This window comes from Peromyscus californicus, unplaced genomic scaffold (genome assembly GCF_007827085.1).
Source record: "Peromyscus californicus insignis strain IS unplaced genomic scaffold, ASM782708v3 Scaffold_1__1_contigs__length_55948999, whole genome shotgun sequence".
NCBI lineage: Eukaryota > Metazoa > Chordata > Mammalia > Rodentia > Cricetidae > Peromyscus > Peromyscus californicus.
This window is the reverse complement of record NW_026294492.1, coordinates 49,985,377-49,998,831: the sequence shown is the minus strand read 5'-3', so window position 1 is coordinate 49,998,831 and position 13,455 is coordinate 49,985,377. Positions and strand designations below refer to the sequence as shown.

General features: G+C 40.3%; 1 protein-coding gene across 2 annotated transcripts in view; it reads left to right on the top strand.

Annotated features, from left to right (window-relative positions):
• Positions 1 to 13,455, top strand: part of Catsperd (cation channel sperm associated auxiliary subunit delta) — a 55,671-nt gene that overhangs the window by 6,906 nt on the left and 35,310 nt on the right. Inside the window, exon 6 of one of the 2 annotated variants that reach the window (XM_052746850.1) lies at positions 85 to 149. The exons of the other annotated variant lie outside the window; for it this stretch is intronic. Within the exon in view, the coding sequence (XP_052602810.1) occupies positions 85 to 149 (65 nt within the window). The remainder of the gene's footprint in view (positions 1 to 84; positions 150 to 13,455) is intronic. 2 annotated transcript variants of the gene reach the window in all.

Sequence of the window (13,455 nt, the reverse complement as noted above, 5' to 3'; positions counted from 1 at the left end):
GCACTATGTACACACACACAAATAAAATAAAAAATTCACACATATATATTTATAATGTATGTATTTGACTTACCTCCCCTTCAGGTATATCACAGCCTGTCTCACACGTCAGTGGCGACAAATGTTGTTTTAAAAATGAATTTTGCCTGGTAAGTTGGAATCTTTCATTAAAAAACAAAACAAAAAAAAAAAAAAACCCCCACTATTCTATTCTAAGTGCAAATACTTAGGAATGATCTAGGAACCTGTAAGTATAAGTGGCCTTAGGCAGTGTCGTTTCCCCACACTCAGAGGAAGGCTGGCCCGTGAGGTAACCGCCCGTGAGATAACCTCCCATGGGAGTGACCAGTCAACAGAACTCAAAGTGTGTCTTCCTTTATTATTGTGTGTTGGAATGTTTTCTTGGTTTTTGAGGGAGGATCTCATATAACCCAGGCCAAATATGACTCTGAACTCTGGATCCTCCTGTCTATGCCTCGAAAGGAGCTAGGCTGACAGTCATGACCTGAACACACACCTTACACTGTCTTACACACTTGGTTTGTTTAATAGACAGGTAAGTCTAGGGGTGGAGGCAGGCAGAGCTTCATGAGTTCCAGGCTAGTCTGGTGTTCACATTGAGTTCTAGGCCAGCTGGGGCTACCTAGAACCTATCTCAAGAGATAGAGAATGTGATTGCCCCCTCAAGACCCAGCTGGTGGTCAGCAGCAGGGACCTGGAGGATGGCCCGGGAAGCCCTGCCTCAGGTCCACACTGCAGTGCCTGTCATTCGGGAAGGTGGTCTTTTCTAGCCCCTTCACCTAATCCGGCTTTTAGATTCCTTCTGCCCCGCTCTGTGCCCAGAGCTGGCGGTGTAAGAGTGCTGGCCCTCATTCTCAGCACCTGTAGCCATTGTGAGTCTCTGAATCTACTGCTGCTCACCGTCGAGCTCTCCGTGGCCGGGGCTGAGAGCAGTGTTTGCCTTTAGTGTAAACAGATGTTTTGACCCTTGCCAGTTGAGCTAAAGGATGGTCTTGGGTCCCACAGGCCTGTGACCACAAAGTTTCAAGCAGGTTTAAAAACTGAGGCTTGGGCTCCCTCCTGTCACTCGCCATAATGCCAGCATTGCCATTCACAGGTGGTGTGGCTGGGCAGCCCCCTGTGGCTTGCCCTCCTCCTGCACCCCACATAGCACTTCCTGGCTGTGAAAGCCAGCCAGCAGGAAGGATGCTTCCGGCTAATTTATTCTGTAACTGGTGACCAAGGTGTGTGGAGTCCTCAGCAGTAGAGTCATGTCAGCTGATAGACAGGGTCTGGAAGATGACCGAGAAGCCTGTTGTTGGGGGCCTCAGGGCTTCCCTGGCCAATGGCTCCTGTGAAGCCTCCCCCATCCAGCGTGAGGCGTTTGTATAATACCCACAGCTTTGAGGAGTGGCAGTGTCCGGGCCTTAGGCTCTCTTCCCCAAGAACTCTTTTCAAAATTCATGCACACACTTTTTATTTATTTACTTATTTTTATTTGTTTGTTTGTTTTATCAAGACAATGTTTCTCTGTGTAGACCAGGCTGGCCTTGAACTCACAGAGATCCACCTGTCTCCTGAGTGCTGGGATATCAGAGGCCTTATGGAGAGCCTGCTCCAAGGCCACCTCCAGGGTAATGGAAGAAAATCCACAAAGGCAGCCAGGGCTTAGGAAAAATTCTTATCTATCTGAGGGCTAGACTTTTTCTATCTGGGGGTAATTAGAAATAAGTTTCTGTCTATCTGACTGGTGTAATAAAGAAACACACAAGCCTTCTGATGTGAGCTTTCTCTTTTACCTCATCCTAAAAATGGTCTCTGAGTCTTTCTGTCTCCACACAGCTGCACATCTCCACACTGCTGCACACAGCTCCATGTCTCCACATACATCTTTTTACATGACTACCTACCCTTCTTCTACATACATTTTTCTTCTGCATCTCTTCTCTTTACAGCTTCATCTTGCCTCCACACAGTTACAAGTCTCTTTGGCACAGTTACATCTACATATTTCTTCTCTCTACTCTGTTACATTCCTTTACATATTATTACATCATTTATTCACCCTGGACTCACTCATTCTTTCATTCATTCTCTCGTCTCACTCTCACACTTCCTCTTCTCCGCCCATCTTTGAACAATTGTATGTTACATTTTCTCTCGGTCCACGCACACCTATACACACTCACATATTCACTCTTTCCCTCTGCCCAGCTCTTACACTGTTCCTTCATATCATTCGCCCTCATTCGTTCTCTCACATCCCCTAATGCTTCTTCTTTTTCATCTCTCACTCAGCGCGCGCTCACGCGCGCGCACACACACACACACACACACACACACACACTTCACTCAGATTCAGCAGCAGCTCTCACATAGCTCTACATTGCCATCGCTCTCCATACCACCACGGCTGCTCTCTCACAGCCAAACGCTGGACAATTATAAGTTACATTTTCAGGGTTCTACCCATTCTCCCAACACAAGATAACATCGTGTAGTTTCTCTTAGACTAGTAATGTCACATTGACCCATGCAGGTAGCTCCAAGTTGCTGAGGGATCCCAGACAGTAAGTAAACATTTGGCCGAACATTGAGCCTGTAGCATTAACTGAGGCTGGGACTACGTGCAAAAAGTCAATTACTGAGAAAGTTATGTCTGAAGTTGCTTCAACCTCTGAACTTGAATAAGCAAAATAACAACTGGAAAAATGACCTTGTATAAATGTCTGTAGGGGCAACCAGCCTGCTTTGAATCTGCTCTGAAGTCTAAAAGCTGTCTATGTAACAGGCTGTCCTAGTAACTGAGAATCCTACGTCAGTCTGAGTAATGTAAAATATCCTAGTATTGTTTCTACACATCAAAATTATACAGCTTAAACAGAAATCATAACCTCATCACCCACAACTGTAAGTGTGCCCAAAGATGGAAAACACACCACCAAAGGGCTGTGGAAAACCCCACAGCTGTTCTTACAGGGAGGCATAGCAGTGGCACCTGAGGAAGTTACTGGTAGAAAAGAACTGGTCATTTGCAGTCAATAACAAAATGGCTTTGCCAAGTGGGGCCCCAACAGGGAATCGTGCATCTGGAGGGTCGACCTGTCAAACACTAAGTTGTCACCTGCTGTATACTCCCACAGCCCTCGGCACTGAGATTAAAGGCGTGCGCCAACACCTGGCTCAAAAACAAGTTTTAAAAAGTTAATTGAACCTAGCCTTGGTGCCCCACCCCTACAATCTCAGTACTCAGAAGGCTGAGGCAGGAGGACAGCCATGAGTTTGAGACTAACCTTGGCAAAACAGTGAGAACCTCAATAAATAAATAAACAGACAAAAAGAAAAAGCAAACAAACCAACAAAACAAAAACCAAGAATCAAAAAAGAAAAAAAAACAAACAAACCGAGAGCAAAGGCCAGACGTGTGGCTGAAGGAGTAATGGTAGCACAACAGGAAATACAGGCGAGACAACCAAACTAAAGGTTCTGGGAAGAAGAAGGTTGAAGTCACAGGAGTCACCAGGAGACACCGGAGACATGCTGGAGGACAGGTAAAGCCATGAGCCACATGGTAATACATATATTAATAGCAATGGGTTAATTTAAGTTGAAAGAGCTAGTTAGTAATAAGCCTAAGCTATCGGCTGAGTATGTATAATTAATAATAAGCCTCAGTGTGGTTGTTTGGGACCTGGTGGGCGGGCCAGAAACTTCTACCTACAAGGAAATGAGGTTTGGATGTTCTGGCAGCCTTTCCTCGCCTGTGAATTCATCACTAGGTGGGTTTTTCAGGGAGGGCTCTTCCTGAGTACCCCATCCCCCTGGGTCAGGACAGAAATTTTTATGTCTTGTGTCTTGAAATTCCTGCCCTTTCCGATGAGCAGCACAGTCATGTAACAGACTGCCTGTGGCTATCCAACCCAGAGGTCAACTGAGAGGTCCCAGACTGGCGCAAGCTGGCTACAGCTGTGGAAGCCAGGCGTCCAGGGCCTCCAGTTAGCTGGGACTCTCCAAGGGACTCAAAACACACCTCACACTATTTCTTATAACTTACTTCTGGATTTTAACCTTTAATATTTTTAGACGGTGGTTTACTTGGGAGGGGGCCACTGAATCCACCAAAAGTGAAATCATAGATAAGGGATTAAGTGAGGCAGAGTGAAACCACCAAACTAGACCATTCCATGGGTGGAAAAACAGTTTATTGGGAGTGGAGAGTGCAGCGTGGTGGGAATGCATGTGGGATTTATGTGAGTCAGCTTGGTGAGAGTCTCTGAGCTGAGGCAGATGTGTTGGGTTAATAGGGAACCAGGTACACTCCAAAAGAGTGGTAATTGGCCGTGGGGGGCAGGGAAGTAATGCTTTCCTGACATAGAAATGTGCATCACGGGACTTCTGAGGAATGCTGTCTTTAAGTTTCTGTTGATCTGGTAGGAATCTGCCCTGGTTTGGGCCTGGGCCATCATCTTAGGCTATTGTCAACAGCACCGCCATTTGTGGGGCCAGGGGACACCTACTTTGTGACCTAACAAGGGGGAGCTACTGTCCAGAAATGTCATCTCCACAGAACTGTCCTCCATCCACCCCTTTCATAGTCACACTTAATCTCCCCGGAGACCACCCGCCCCTGTAACGTCATTGTTTTAGGAATATATGGTAGTTTGTAGGTGGACTTTTCTCTCCCACCTGCCAGTTCCCGAATAACTGACACAGAGACTTAATATTAATTATCAATGCTCAGCCAATAATTCAAGTGTGTTACTAGCTCACTCTTTGAACTTGAATTAGCCCATTTATATGAATCTGTATTCTGCCACATGGTGTTACCTCTCTTTCATCTTTATTGCCTGTTTCATCTCCGTGTCTCTGGAGACTCCTCCAACTCTGCCCTCCTTCTTCCCAGTGTCCTCAGTTCGGCTCTCCTGGCTAACCTTAGTCTGTCCAGCTGTTGGCCAGTCAGCTTCTTTGTCAAACCAATCACAGTGACCTATATTCACACAGTGTAAAGGAATATTTCACATTTCCCCCTTTTTGTCTAATTAAAAAGGAAGGTTTTAACTTTAACACAGTAAAATTACATACAACAAAACAGTTATCAATTAAGAATTACAGTTACAATATCTAGTCTATTTGTGTTTGACAAAATCAGAGAAAACACTCAATTATCTATTTTATCTTGGTGAATCTAAAGATATCTAATCTACCTTATATCATAACTGAGGAAAACTATTATTATAACTATCTAGCCTTCAGTTCCATCAAAGACACCAGAAAGATGTAATGTTACCTAATGACAGGGACATCGGGCTGCCTGGACAGTCACTCAAAGTTCCTTTGCAATGTTGGGGCATCCATCTTTGGCCTGCAAGCCCAGCATATCTGACAGACCTTTTCCAGAAGCAGGAAATTTTGAAAGACTGCCCTACCTTGTCTTGGCAAAGTTCAGCAGTCACCTTTTGTGTGTCCTGCTGGTCCAATTTGGACAGTAACTTGTAGATGTAACCAACCTTCTTATTAAATAAGAAACACAGAACCAATGCAAAGAAAAAAGCCAAGAGGTCAGAGCTAAGAGCTAAAACCTTACCCTTCCTCCTGCAGTGGTCCTACCTCTCCGAACCAGAGCTACCCCTGTGTTAAAGTCTTTATATAGAGTTTCTGTTCTGCCTTCTCATTGGTTGTAAACCCAACCACATGACCGCCTCGTCACAGCCTATCTGTATAGGCCTCCAGGTTTTCCATGATTGGTATTGAGATTAAAGGCATGTATATCCAATAATGGCTGTATCCCTGAACACACAGAGACTTACCCAGCTCTGCCTACCAAGTGCAGGGATTACCAGCGTACGCCACTACTGCCCTGCTTTCCTATGGCTTGCTAATAGCTCTGACCCCCGGGCAACTTTATTTATTAACATACAAATAACATTTTAATACAAATAAAATATCACCATATTTCCCCTTTTCTATTTTAATAAAAAAGGAAAAAAGAAAAAGCTTATAACTAACATAAGAAAAACTATATACAAAAGTACAATAACTATATACAATATATACAAGTAATAAATACCTAAACAATGTCTAGTTCATTTGTATTTGACAAATTCAGAGAAAATAATTCCATTATCTATTCTATTGTATCTAATTCACTTTCTATCCTAATTAATCTTCAACTATAACTAACTAATCTTCAACTCCCTCAGAGACCCAAGAAGGAAATAATATTAGCTAACAAAAAAATAAAAACAGGAAGTATATGCAAGCAACTTCCAAAAAATTGTGAGTTGACAGAAACAGCCAGCTGCCTGGACAATCATCTGAGGTTTCTCCGCAGTGTTGGGGCATCATCTTCAGCCTATAGGCTTAGCGTATCTGACAGACTCATTTGTGAAGTAGAATGTACACAAGGTCAACAGTTCAGCCTCACCTTGGGTGAGAGCAGTCTATAAACCAGAAACACCTGAATTCCACTAGTGTCATGTCATGATTCAGGATTTTAAATTCTGGAAATTGTTGATGTTTTTTGAATTCAGCTGTCCATTCATCTTGGCTATGTGTGTATGTGGCTTCATTTCAGCATCGCATTCTTCTCCACATCCCTCTATTAAATGCCATTCTTCTGTTGAGAGGTGTGAGCTTAATTACTCTTCAAGAATAACTGTTTCAGCTGGTGTTCCATTACACATCAGAAGCCATCGGCCCACTGCCTGTTCAGCTGCCTTCGAAGAAAAGGACACTGTACCTTTCCCGGATTGCGAAGGCCACTTCAGGGATGGTGCCATATTGTCGTGGCCTCAGAAGATGCCTTTTGATAAAGCCATAACCACACTTGTTTTGACAAGAATCAGTAGTCCTTTGTTTCGTGTCCTGTCTGTCCTGTTTGTCAGCAGTTGATTCGAGGATACTTTGTTGTCCAGTGGCTAACTTTTGCCACAATGAAAGTTAACTCCATATGCAGTTTCTTCAATGCCCATATTTTCTCTGAAGTAGATTGGTACTGCCAGGAGCCGACATGTCTCATAGTCATAACAAAAAAGAAAAATTTTCTAAGTTATTAAAACATTTTAAATGCCATATTCTGTAGATCTCTGAAGGGTTTGAAGATAACCTGTCTATCTAAAATATATCTACTCAATCTTGAAAACATACCTAATATAACTACAAGTTCTATTATAATGTCTAACTACTAACTTTCATTTCTTTATATCCTAATAGTTGGTAATAACAACATTCAAGGATCAGAAAATTGCATTACATTGTTAAATGAATGGTACAATTAGAAATATACATATAGCATTTTCTAACAATATCAATTTCAATATATATAATTTGTATACAATATAAAACAATCCAATCCAATGTAAAGTATTTACATTTTTCTTTTCTTTTCTTTTTTTTTATAAGAACCTTAAATCTAATCTCCTTTGCTTAGCCCTTTTCCTATCCCTTGACAACAACTTGTAACCAACCCCCCTAATCAATGAAAATTATTCCAGACCCAAAACCCATTAAAAGACAAAAAAAAAAAAAAAAAACCACCCGCCCCACACCAACTCTTTGGGAATGTGGGCGTCATATTCTTGAAATTGTTTCCTGCTGGGTATGGGCGAAGGTATCTTTATCCTGAAAGAAAAATTTTAGGTTAATTGTCAAATTCTAGGAAAGGTAACTATATCCTTCGTTATCCAGTCTGTGTATAATGCCAAAGTTCAGGGTTTAATCTCAAATCCTTATTCAAGTAGTCTTTGAGACTGGATCATCTCAGCTAGCTCTCTCAAAATTGCTCTGAGCACTTTGTAGTTCAAAGCTGATCTGTAGATGATGTTTGTCAGCTTAGTGATGTTATCAATGTCCACGTGGAATTGTTGTTGTTGTGGGGCCCCATCTTCTTCCTGGAGACTTCAGTTGATGTTAGGCCTGACCGTGATTTCCTGCAAAAAACTGATAAGAGACTCGAACACAAAGACAATATATGCGGCTTTTTAGAATTAGTTAGTACTCTATATGACCATTTATATCTTAACAAAGTTTTTGAAATGTATATATATCTATGTATATTAATCTTGTAAATTTTGATATAAAATTCATACTTTAAGAAAAGTTTAAAGAATCAGAACAGAATCAAAGAGTTGAGATTAGTAATAGAATAGTCCCTTAATTAATTTGTCTTTTCTCCTGTCCCATAGCAGAAGATGGCTCTTTTCTTCTGGCATGATACAGGGAGTTTGCATTTTCCTTTTAACAACCTGCTTGAGTTTAAAGAAGGAGAGAGCCATTCTCCAACTCCAAAGTCAGCTTTAAATTTTAATTGAACTGGGACTATTAGAAGTTAAATAGTGTTAAATCTTTAAAGAAAAGCAGAGGGCTGGAGAGATGGCTCAGAGGTTAAGAGCACTGGCTGCTTTTCCAGAGGTCCTGAGTTCAATCCCCAGCAACCACATGGTGGCTCACAACCATCTCTAATGAGATCTGGTGTCCTCTGCTGGTTTGAAGACATACATGCAGACAGAACACTGTATACACAATAATAATACAATAAATAAATCTTTAAAAAAAAATAAAGAAAAGCAGAAACAAACATTTAGGAAGACATAAAATTTTTTAGATAACATACCCATACGCCATTTCACTCTGTTTCTTAGGATAGACGATTTGTCCCTTTTCTTCAGTTGTCTCATTTGTCCAGTGTTCTTCAGATTCCTTAACCTTCATTCTCCTAAAAGACAAAAACAAAAACCTTTCCCTGTAGCTGGAGTTTTCCTGCCTGGCCCACAGTCAGGACAAATCTCTATCACCTGCCAGTCCCACAGCCGCTCAGACCCGACCAAGTAAACACAGAGACTTATATTGGTTACAAACTGTATGGCCGTGGCAGGCTTCTTGCTAACTGTTCTTACAGCTTAAATTAATCCATTTCCATTAATCTATACCTTGCCACATGGCTCGTGGCTTACCGGTATCTTCACATGCTGTTTCTCATCGTGGTGGCTGGCAGCGTCTCTCTGACTCAGCCTTCCACTTCCCAGCTTTATTCTCCTCCTTGTCCCGCCTACACTTCCTGCCTAGCCAATGGCCAATCAGTGTTTTATTTATTGACTAATTAGCAACACATTTGCCATACAGAACATTCCACAGCATTTCCCCAAGGTTTTTTGGGGATGTTCCTTTTTGGCAAGTTATTATCTGATTAGATGAAAAGGCATATGTTACTGGTGTAAGTTAGTTTAAATTGGATGTTCATGATAGTTGATGAACTACCACCTCCTCTAATTAAGAGGTCTCTCTTGCCGGGTGGTGGTGGCGCACGCCTTTAATCCTAGCACTCGGGAGGCAGAGCCAGGCGGATCTCTGTGAGTTCGAGGCCAGCCCGGGCTACCAAGTGAGTCCCAGGAAAGGCGCAAAGCTACACAGAGAAACCCTGTCTCAAAAAAAAAAAAAAAAAAAAAAACCAAAAAAAAAAAAAAGAGGTCTCTCTTGTTCAAATCGAACCTTTATCAATTTTGATGGTACCCACAGCTTATCTTCTCCTGTAGAAATAAAAGCAAAACCTCGTTCCCAACGTAACATATATCCTGGTTTCCATTCTGAGGTTAGCACATCCTTAAAGTATATAAGTTGATTTAATTCTGTAGTTTTTTCTATTGTCCAATGTCTCTCTGCAGCTGTTGTTCCTTTCTCATTGGGATTAAGAAAATTCAAAGTTAATAGAGCATTATGTAGTCTATTTCTGGGGGTTTTTGTTACTCCTTTTTGTTTATTTAGCATATCCTTTAGAGTTCTGTTTGATCATTCTATAACTGCTTGACCTGTAGGATTATGTGGTATACCTGTAATATGGTTTATATTATAATAAGCAAAAAACTGTTTCATTTTAACAGAGACATATGATGGAGCATTATCAGTTTTGATTTGTGCAGGTATACCCATAATGGCCATAACTTCTAGCAAATGAGTGATTACAGAATCAGCTTTTTCAGAACTCAAAGCAGTTGCCCATTGAAATCTTCAATAAGTATCGATAGTGTGGTGTACATATTTCAATTTTCCAAATTCTGCAAAGTGAAACATGTCCATCTGCCAGATTTCATTCCTCTGAGTACCCTTTGGGTTACATCCTGCTGGTAATGGCGTTTGATTGTAGAAGGAACAAGTAGGACATTTCTTTACTATTTCTTTGGCTTGTTGCCAGGTTATGGAAAAATCCTTTTTTAAACCTTTACTATTTACATGATGTTTTTTATGAAATTCTGAGGCCTCCAGCACATTTCCTATCAATAATTTATCAATCTCATCATTGTCTTGTGCTAGAGGGCCTGGCAGATCAGTATAGGATCAGATGTGAGTTATATATAAAGGATGACTCCTTTTTCTGATTGTATCTTGTAATTGAATAAATAGTGAAGTTAATTCTGAAGCATCAGGGATAAATTCTGCAGTCTCAATATGTAATACTACTCTTTCAGCATACTGAGAGTCAGTTACTATGTTGAGAGGTTCTGAAAAATCCATTAATACCAACAGAATAGCATACAATTCTGATTTTTCAACTGAATTATAAGGACTTTGAACCACTTTACTTAAATTTTCTGATTTGTAACCTGTCTTTCCTTGTTTGTTGGCATCTGTATAAAATGTCTGAACTCCAGATATGGGTTTTTTCCTCACAATTCGAGGCAAGATCCAATCAGCTCTCTTTATAAGATCAATTCTATTGCTTTTGGGATATTTGCTGTTAATTTCTCCCAGAAAATTACTACAAGCTTTTTGCCAAGCTTCATTTTCTATCCATAATTTTTCAATGTCCTCCTTAGTTAAAGGTACGACAATTTCTGCTGGGTCTATTCCTGCTAATTGACAAAGTCTCAATATTCCTTTCCAAATCAAGTCAGAGATTTTTTCCACATAAGTTTTTAATTTTTTATTTGGTTTATTTGGTAAAAATATCCATTCCAATATAATATCTTCCCTTTGCATTAATATTCCTGTTGGGGAATGCCTAGAAGGTAAAATAACCAAAATGCAATCCAGCTTTGGATCAATACGATCTATGTGCCCTTCATGTACTTTCTTTTCTACCAAGGCCAATTCTTTCGCAGCTTCAGGTGATAATTCTCTTGGACTATTTAAGTCCTTGTCACCTTCTAAGGTTTTAAACAAATTATTCAGTTCATCATTTTTTACCCCAACAATAGTTCTTAGATGAGAAATGTCTCCAAATAATCTTTGAAAGTCATTAAGAGTCTGTAGTCTCTCTCTCCTAATTTGCACCTTTTGAGGTCTAATTTTTTGAAGTTCTACTTTATATCCTAAATAATTAATAGAATCTCCTCTTTGAATCTTTTCAGGAGCAATTTGTAATCCCCAGCAAGGCAAAATTTTCTTTACTTCTTCAAACATTCTTTCTAAAGTATCTGCATTTGAGTCAGCTAATAAAATATCATCCATATAATGGTAAATTATAGATTTAGGAAATTTTTTACGTACTACTTCTAATGGCTGTTGTACAAAATATTGGCACACAGTTGGGCTATTCAACATTCCCTGTGGGAGAACCCTCCATTGAAATCTTTTAACCGGTTGAGAATTATTATAAGTAGGCACTGTGAAAGCAAATCTTTCTCTGTCTTTTTTTTTGTAAGGGTATTGAAAAGAAACAGTCTTTTAAATCAATAACTATGAGAGGCCATCCTTTTGGTAACAGAGTAGGCAAAGGAATTCCAGATTGTAGAGAGCCCATTGGCTGAATTACTTTGTTAATTGCTCTAAGGTCTGTTACCATTCTCCATTTACCAGATTTCTTTTTAATAACAAATACAGGAGAATTCCAAGGGCTGGTTGATTCTTCAATATGATGAGCATTTAACTGTTCTTGTACCAGCTCTTCTAAAGCCTGGAGTTTCTCTGTTGTTAAAGGCCATTGCTGAACCCATACAGGCTTGTCTGTTGACCATTTTAAAGGTAGAGCTGTTGGTGTTTTTGGAAAATTATCAGTTGTTGTGCCCTGTTCTTGTATGACATGGATGGCTGGTGAGCACTCATTAGAATAATATCTTTTAATATTTCTCTCAGAAACATGTACTAATTTATGATTTGTTTCTGAGATTAGAGGGATATTAATCTGAGTATCCATTGTTGTAACAAGTCTCGACCCCACAGGTTCATAGCTATGTTAGCCATATATGGTTTTAATTTTCCTTTCTGTCCTTCTGGACCTATACATTCGAGCCATCTTGCACTCTGTTTCACAATTCCTAACAGTTGTATGTTTACCTCTTGAAGAGGCCAAGTTGGATGCCAAAATTCTGGTGCAATTATGGTAATGTCCGCACCTGTGTCTACCAGACCAGACAACAAAACACCATTTATCTTTATTGTTAGTTTTGGTCTTTGTTCATTAATAGAAGTTTGCCAAAAATTTTTCTTTATGTTTTTTCCTGAATTTCCTATTTTCTCTGTTTCATCATCTCGACCAACATGATTTATTCCAATAGACATTTGGTTATTTAGTTGCTTTGAGTAGGGGTTTCCTCTACAACTGCAGGAAAGATTTGAACTGGATTTACTGTGGGGGCCTGCCTGAGGCCCCTCTGGGAGTTTCCCAAAGCCTGAGGCAAAGGATTACCCTGTCTGTCCCTTGTTGATCTACATTCGTTGGTCCAGTGTTTTCCCTTACCACACCTTCTGCATGCTCCAGAAGGAAGGGGCATTCTGTTGCCAGTGTTCCTTGAAGAAACATTATTTCTAGGAATGACCTGTTTACAATCCCTTTTCAAATGTCCTTGCTTTCCACATCCAAAACATCTAACATTTCTCAAACCTTTTGAAATTGCTTTTCCTACCCACATATCATCATGGTCATAAGCCTCTACATTAACCGTGTCTCTAATCCAATCTTCCAAAGGTGCAGATCTTGCCTTTAACGGCCTGATTATTCTTTTGCACGCTGCATTTGCATTCTCAAAGGCCAAAGATTCAATTATTATCTTACTAGCTTCTGAATTCGGGACCATTTTTTGTACTGCTGAAGTCAATCTTTGTAAGAAATCTGTGAAAGGTTCTTTTGGGCCCTGTATAACCTTTGTAAATGACTCACTTTTTTTTCCTGGTTCTTCAACTCTGTCCCATGCATTCAAAGCTGCCGTTCGACATAGAACTAGGGTTTGGACATCATATGAACATTGTGTTTGTACCTAAGCATATTGGCCTTCTCCAATAAGCTGATCCTGGCAGATTTGTATTCCGCTATCCCTCCATTGTTTTTCTATATTTTTAGCCTCATTATTGAACCACATTTTCCACTGGAGATTTTGTCTGGGTTCAAGAACAGCCTTTGCCAAATCCCACCAGTCCTTTGGTAGAATCCTATTACAAGTTGACCAGGTGTTTAACATTTGCTTTACATATGGGGAGTGCATGCCATAAGATGCTATTGCCTTCTTAAATCTTTCTAAGTCTAAC